The following is an 8,437-nucleotide window of genomic DNA, read 5'->3' as shown; positions in this document are numbered from 1 at the left end:
TAATTTTGAGTAAATTCCACCTTTCTAGGAAGTTTATTTATTGGATTCCTTATTCAATCAAAAGGGATGTAAAGCCAACAAGCACCAGCCTCGTACTACTGCAAAATCTCCTGTGTCCGATAACATTTTTGGCAAGAGGGAATTATGTCAGGGTAGCCATATCTCACCTCTATCAATAGCCAAACACATTCTTTCCCTTAGAATCATTAGAAACACAAAACTTTGCAATTTTCTTTTCCAAAGCCATATGTAGCTAGAAAAAGCAAGACATGAAATCATCCAACTTCCTATTTCTGATAAATCACTCAATTATTTTGTTACTGCACACAAGTTACAAAAACCAATCATTTCTCGGTATCTTTCTGCAGATGGACAATCACAGTTGGGCAACTCCACTCAACCTCTTATGTCACCTGAAGTTTGTCCTGCTGAAAAAATGCACCAATCAAATTTCAGCTATAAAGTGAGTTTTGGTAGCATAATAATGCTATAAACTCCACAATTTACCAAGACATAAACCAAGCACCTCTATTTTGACTATTCGAACTCTGAATTTGATTTGTCAAATAGTAACAATCTGAACAATGATCAGGGAATATTCTCTCCTTGAGAGGCTCACAAGCTTCTGGCTGGACTAAGTCAGAATATCCTTTAACGTAGGAGCAGTTCCATGGATAGTTTGAGGTCACGTTAAGGATAATGTTTGACAGGCAAATGTTGACAAAATTGTCACCTTCTATACCCTCTATAAGACCTGCAGTTTTGATATTTTCTCCTACCACATCCTTGATTGTAACTTTTTCTATTACAGGTAGAGCATTTGGGTCATAAGCATCATCCGGATGCTCCCCATATGAACCAGTGAACCAAATAGCAATATCTACATTAGCCAAGCTCACGTTAGAGACATAGATATTTCTAACATAACCACCCCTGCCAGGAGAAGTCTTTATTCTGATTCCATTATATGAATCATAGAATTGAATATCTTCTGCATGAACTTCAGATACACCACCAGACATCTCACTTCCAATAGCAATCCCACTTGTTTGAGTTTTACCAACTAGCCTGTGGATGATAATGTTTGTGCTTGGGCGACCGTATGCAATGCCATACTCATCCCACCCGCTCTTGATGGCAATCAGATCATCACCAGTGCTTATATAACAGTCTTCAATGCATACGTTGTCAGAAGAATCTGGACACATGGTAAAGGAATGTGTGTGAGAATCTAATAAATCTTAATTTTGAGGATGTTAATACTGTTTAAGGGGTACATTGCTCTAAAGCTAGGAAATTACCTTCGCCATGATGCACAATTGCATAAATTTAGATATTCAGTCTTCATTTAGCCCAAATGAATTTTTTTTCTTTAAAACACTTTATGAAAAAGGCTTGATACCGCACCAAAAGTCCAAAACTTTTTCAAGTTAAAGTAAAATATTTGGTAATTGTCAATTACACAATAGTATGGTATGATATTATGACATAAAGGGAGAAAGTTCACCTGGATCAATTCCATCCGTGTTTGGTGAATCATGAGGAGCAAGGATCCTGACATTCTGAACTGTAACTTGGCTGTTCATCCATAAAAACAGTCTCAAATCTCCCCCTACTCATGAAAGCTCCTCTATTGCACAGTTTTTAAAAGGCAATGGAAGTACTTGAACTACGGAAAACAAGGAATAATATATAAACTCAATCTTTCAGTGGGGGACAAACCTGCAATATACAGGATGGATTGTCCAAAATGGAGAATTCAAGAAGGTTAAATTTGAAATGAGAACCCCTGTTGAATTCATCAATTCTACCAAATGGGGACGTGTATAATCCAGAGTTCTGTTCATAAACCTGTTCCACCAGATACTCCCTTGACCATCGATAGTTCCATTATTACCTTCAGTGAAACATTGATAGCTTCAATATACCAATATGTATTGAGAAAATGATAATTTTGTTGAATGTTACTGACCTGTTATGATAACATCAGTCAGATTGTGCCCATAAATGAGGCTCTTATGCCTTCCACCTGGCAATTCTCTTCCTCTCCCATACGACGGTAGAGGATCAACAACTGGCCAATCTTCAGGGTTCTGTAACAAGTAGTATAAACATATCATAATTGAAACTGCAATGTCTGAGCTCATTAGACTATCAAAAAATTTGTAGGACTTAATCCCAGTGCAAAAAATTCAAACCCAAGTTAACCAAATTTAGTAGTTAAAATACAATCCTTGCATTTTATGGCAATTGATTAACTAAAAGAGACCACTGCCTAGTAAGAATAAGAAAACTATGCTCAGAGTGGTCTTCTACTTTGGAAAAACTGCAGATAAGCCAGCTAACAACTATATTAAACTTCCTCTTTTGTCCTACATTATTCACAAAGAGTGGCATACCGTTGATCCAAGAATTACTGCATCCTTGTCCAACCACAAAGTTAGATGACTGATGAGATCAAAACTACCAGTTAACCACCGGCCAGCCGGAACAAAAAGCTTTGCTCCACCTTTGTCTGCAAAGGAATTTAGGTAGAAGATGGCATTCTGAAATGCTTTTGTGTTGAGAGTGACCCCATCGCCAACTGCACCAAATTCAGTGATGCTGACACTGTGAGGTCGAACTTCCTCGTTCGTCTGTTGGCAAAGAGTGTTGCTGCTCCACACTGTCCATGGGCTAGAACAGAACAATGCAAATACAAGAAGCACTTCCACGAGCTGCAAGAGAAAATTTCACCTTCAGTTACCATGTGCTACCAGCGAGAACGTGAGCAATTTTCCCAATTTATCAAGCCATGAACAACAGCAATTCACATGCTTCTTCAGAGAAGACCAAAAAAAAATAAATGAAATTCATGTAGGATCTAGAAACAGCAGCACACGATTCAACATTGAGGAATTGAAAATCTCCTCAGATCATCATCAGCTACATTTTCTCCACACAGTTAACAGTGCAAGAAGAGGCTTAAATTAAACACAAAAAGAACAAGCAAAAGTGAAAAAGCCAATCACCAGCCAGTTAGTTTTCCACTAACCGAGTGCCACTTCTTTAAGAATCAGTGATACAAATTACAAAACAAGGTGAACAGTGTATGATCCAACAAGTGCTATTCTTCATCTAACTTTGCTTGTAGATCTTACTCCATCATCCACTACTAAGCTAGAGATTGGGAGTACTCCAAGGGAGAATGCAGAAAATGAGAGAGAAAGAAGTAATGAAAAAGAGAACTCACAGTTGAAGGTATCCTCATATGACTGAGATCCAGGTTTCCCTTTTTGAACCAACTCCAATTCCAAGTCCAAGTTTTGCTAGTGATGAAAAAGACCCAGAGAGAAAAGAAAGGGTGAAGAAGAAGAAGAAGAGGAGGAGGAGGAGGAGGAGGAGGAGGTTTGGTTCATTGATTAAAATCCCCACCCCAGCAGCAGCAGCAATAAGCAAGTGTGAGTGTGATATTGATTGGGTGGGTCATTCTCATTCACCACCCAAGTAAAAATCATTGACAGGGACTGTTACTGCCCTCCAAACAATAAGAAGTAGGACCACCCTCCCTTCTTCAAAAATCAAAACTCTCCAGAAAAAAAGAGAAACGCAAATGATTTTGAAGATGGGACTGGTGATGAACTCGTTAAGCACAAGCACAGGACTGGTTTCTAGTATTGCTAAAGCGGAGACAGTGACTTGCAATACACAGAGACACAGACAACTTCAGACAACGCCAACTGCAAAGGTAACAGCACCTTTCCTCATAATTTAGCTTAGCTTTGCATGTAGATGTAGCTAGCTACCTTCACTTTACTGTTTAACTTCACTCACACACAAGTCACAATTGTTACTAACTTAGTTACTTTGATTCCAATCCCCATTTTCGTAAACTCCGTCAAGTCAAGATTCTTGATCAATCATCATACTATGTTGTTTCAACTTTAACCGCTTCATATTACTAATCATTTGTTCTATTCTATGATAATGTTTTTCTTATACCATCTGTCAAAATAATAATAAACTAAAAAGTGGTTAATTTTCTTTGTTCTAAGTCAGATATATCACAATTTACTGGATATAAATTAATTTCGTTTACATTGTTGTCACTCACTTAAGAAAGTTAATACATAAAAAAATCAAATAAGATTCTTTTATTAAATAAATTATTTTTTTCTACGTGTTAATGTGACGAGACATTATATCACGGTATAAATCCTGATTTAAAAAAAGTGTTCATTTAATTTTATGTATGTGATTTTGTAGAAGAAAAAAAAGAATAGAATAAAATATAAATGAAGGGTGAATGGGAGGGGGACAAAATTTAGCCATAAAAAGCAAAACCGGTGAGCATGGGGAAGTGATGGTCTTGTCATGTCAGGGAACCACAACCTTGTAACATAATGATAATAATACAAAATAGAGTTCACACTCGCAACGCTCGCTGATTTGCTGAATCCTCGTACTTACGAGTGGTAATCAACCGAATCAACTAAAAAATAGTTTAAAATGTGATTCGAAAATCAATTTGTTAAACTTATTCATTAATCAAATAAATTAAATTTAAGCTAAAAATTAATCTCGTTAAATAAATAAATATGCTTGTAATTTAATTATTTATGAATTGGTTTGATGTATTTATATATATTAAATTTATATAATTGATTGAATTTTCTGTTGTTTTATTAATGCAAGATGAGGTAATTTTTATTTATGGTTGTAATTATATTTTTTTTAATATTATATCTTGTGGTTATATAAAATTAATAAAATGCACTCAATTTTACCTTCTTAAAAAAATTAAACAATTATTTTATTTAAAATTTACTAATAAATTAAAAATTAAAAATATATAGAATTTAAAAAATTGATTCATGTAATTTAAACTAATGAGTTGAATTAAGTTGTACACGAATCAAGTCGAGTTTAAATTAAAAAAATTTATTTATATCATACTTAAATCAAATTTTAAACTAAATTAAATATTAACCAGATGATGAGTTGAATTGACCCGAGCTCCATTCAAATTTACTTATTTTCAATCCTAACCATGGTTCAATTGGGATTCCTCTCCCTTCATTCAAGAAGACTACAGTCATTTTAATTTAGGATAACCACCATTCCTTCCGTTTCTATCTGACCTTCTAATCCATTATTCTATAATGCGTATAATCAACAGCAAAAAAAAATCATATTTGATTTACATTATATAATATTTTTAGAGTTTATTTTTTTTAACACAAGATATTTCTCAAATAAAAATCAGAAACTAATCTCTGGAAGCCAATGGCGGATCCAGAAAAGATAAATTGAGGGAACAATATTTATTTACCCTTCAACCGTATCTCTTAACTGATGCGTTTCGATATTATATTAAATATAACTTAAAAAAATATAATCGAAATCGACGGAGTTATCATACATGTGATTGGATGACTTAAACTATGATATATTACATTTAAATTCATATTTTTCTCTCTCTTTCACTAGTTATACACAAGCATATAAATATAACTTTTCTCTTTAATTTATGTTGATTATGTTAACATAGTAAAAAAAAGCATAAAATGGTATTTTTAAATAAAAAAATACTAATATAAAATTCGGCTTTGTGGTGTATTGGACCGAAATGAAGTTCGTCGTTTATTGGCCAACCAGAAAAAAAAAAATAAAATAAAATGAGATTCGTCATTTTCCCATCCATAACAAACAAATCCAAACCATGGCATGCATCTCATCTAGTCCTTTTTTTAAAAAAATAAAATTAATTGTGTTACAAAGTTGAGCTTCACACAAGGAAACAACTAACCCCGCCCCTCTTTCCACCACCAAATAAACTGTCTTAATAGGAAAAAAAAAATACAAATTTTACTGTAAACTATTTCTTCAACGAATGATCAATTTATTAAAACATATATATGTCTAGAAAGAGGGGGACAGGGTCCTAGAACAGACAATATCAGAGACACAAAGGTCTAAGTTTCACCCTCTGGCATGTGAAAAGTTAAGCTGTCCAAAGTCAGGTATCCTATGCCTGATAAACCAAACCCTAACTAAATTGAAATGATTTTATTCCACACAGTAAAGCATCTATACCATTATAAGGATGAAAGAATTGACAAACATATAGTATTTCATGTAAAACTGAAAATATCGGCAAATTTACAGGGGTGGGGGTAATTTAAAAAAAAAACATTACAAGCAATGAATTTTAAAAATATTATAGATTAGGGATAAGTTGTGTTTTAAAATATCACTTTAATACTCTAATTTTTTGAAAATAATACTAAAATCGTATTTTGTATTAAGACTTTAAATATTTTATTTGTTTTAAAAAAATATTAAAATCATATTTTTTTTATCAAGACTTCAAGTATTTTATATTAAAAAAATACTGAAAACGTAATAAAAACACGATTTTAGAATTTTTAAAAAAATATATGATATTTTAAAGTTATATTTTAAATCAAGATTTATAATATTTTCAAAATCTATTTATTCATGAATTTTTTTTAGAAAATTAACCCATCGAAAATATCGTTTTCACTAACTAGAGCTCGAGTCTTGAAAGGAACACCTCTCACTCCAGGGCAATAAAGTATTGTTTTAGTCTTTTTAGATCTTATTTTCAGTGAATTAAATACACTTTTCATTTTGTTGTTTTTTTATATACTTTAAAAGTATTTTCTTGATAGTTGACTAAAACAGTTTCTTTGTCACGTTAGAAGGCAATAATTTCATAGCCAACTTGTGCATTAGTTTTTTTTTTTTTTTTTTGAAAATTATTGACTTAAATTTTGATCTGTGTTATCAAATCTAAGTCATTGGTGAGAATGGAATTCATAATCTTTAGATAAAAGAAAGGAAAAAAATTAGAATTATAAAAATGGATTAATATGATATGTTGGACTCGATTCCTCTCAATCAATCTTATAAATAGATCAATCAACCTGACTCTCATTTAAGGTTGAGTCTTGAAAATATTAGTCTATTTTCGCACATCGAGTTGATGAGTTAAATGAGTTAGCATAATAATTCACCTAAAATTGAAAAAATTATTTTATAAAAAATCAATAGAAAGTCAAATTTTTTAGAAAAATAAATTTGAATAAATTAAAAAAATATTAGTTAAATTAAATCATTCACTATCCACACACTACACCTACAACAAGACATATTTTCAGAAGTTAAAATTGTAATAACAAAAATTTAGAAAAATGATAAACATTTCATGTTTACATAACAATCTAAAATAAAATAATTTTGAACAAGACATTAAATAAATAAAATTAAAGTTTATAACTTTAAACTTTAAAGTCTTACAACAATATTACAAAATATAAAAGTCTAAAACTTTCAAGTGTTAAATAATATTATAAAATACTAGATTTTTTTAGGTGAATCAATTCGATCCCCCAAAATGGATCACCACATCATAAGTGAGTCATGTCCAATTTTTTAACCAATTATAACTCATGTAATTTTTTTTGGGTCCATTTCGAAGGGTGGTGTGTTGGGTTGACCCATATACATGGGTTAGGAACATGACTTTAAAACAAGCCATTATGTCATTTGCTTTCTTTGTTAATATTGTGAACAATATTTCTTATGCATAATCACATCACACTATTAACTTCTTTTATCTCATTATAAAAATTTATAAATTAAAAAAATCTTTTTTTATCCATTCTAGCTTTATAATTGGTTTCATCCTTATTCCTTAATGTGTGATTTATAATGATGGTAGTTATGCTTAAACAATAGAATTAATAAAACGTAAATAGCATTTCAAAGCTGGAGTCTCACTTTAAAAATGTGTACATATTTGACAAAACCAAAAATAATACCTATTCCAATTCTATTAGGGGTTTACATTAAAAAAAATCCAGTTCTATTAGGGGATAATGCTCCAAATCCCGATCCCCTCCCTTGATGTGGAAAAGAATATTTTAAGTAATTGTTTGTAATAATTAACTCTTTTTTAAATAATGTAAATTACCGATACATTGTGTGATTTGTTTGTGGCATATAAATTACTAGCATGGTGGATTTATGAATATTAGGAGAGTGAATTCTCTAATTTGTTGGCTAAAGTTTGGACTCAGTCAATGAATGTAAAGTTAAAAGCAGCCCCTTAACCACAATATCATATCTTGATTTAAGGTTATTTTTTTATTTTTTACTCGTTTAATTATGTAAAAGTTACGCTATTAGTCTGATAGCAAGCATAATTAATAAAAGGAGCTATTAAAGCACGGTCACATAATTTGGTAGATTTTATATCCTTTACATGAACCTTTCCGTACAAAGCTTGATGTGGTTATATATATGTATTACGCAAAGAAAAATAATACTGAACATGCTTTGTGCAGCATCATTAACCTTAGTATAGTGTTTATGCTTTGCGTAATTTGTGACTAAGATTTTAATGAGGTACACATTTCATGTGTTGTTTATC

At 31.6% G+C, this 8,437-nt stretch overlaps 1 protein-coding gene across 3 annotated transcripts; it reads right to left on the bottom strand.

Annotated features, from left to right (window-relative positions):
* LOC114398056 (probable polygalacturonase) lies at positions 1-3,872 on the bottom strand. Of its 3 annotated transcripts, none has more exons than XM_028360178.1 (7): positions 3,233-3,872; positions 2,400-2,717; positions 1,973-2,093; positions 1,723-1,897; positions 1,508-1,578; positions 527-1,198; positions 1-425 (listed from the first exon to the last, which is right to left on the bottom strand). In XM_028360178.1, exons 1-7 carry the CDS (start codon positions 3,248-3,250, stop codon positions 397-399), a joined length of 1,404 nt encoding a protein of 467 aa, XP_028215979.1. In that variant the 5' UTR covers positions 3,251-3,872; the 3' UTR covers positions 1-396. The 3 variants fall into 3 exon arrangements, with proteins under 3 accessions (XP_028215979.1, XP_028215978.1, XP_028215980.1); XM_028360177.1 differs by having other exon boundaries at positions 1-428; positions 3,233-3,870; XM_028360179.1 differs by having other exon boundaries at positions 1-1,198.
* Positions 3,873-8,437: the final 4,565 nt, after the last annotated feature.

The sequence above is a fragment of the Glycine soja genome, chromosome 19 (genome assembly GCF_004193775.1).
Source record: "Glycine soja cultivar W05 chromosome 19, ASM419377v2, whole genome shotgun sequence".
Taxonomy (NCBI): Eukaryota; Viridiplantae; Streptophyta; class Magnoliopsida; order Fabales; family Fabaceae; genus Glycine; species Glycine soja.
This window is presented reverse-complemented; position numbering and strand designations above follow the sequence as displayed.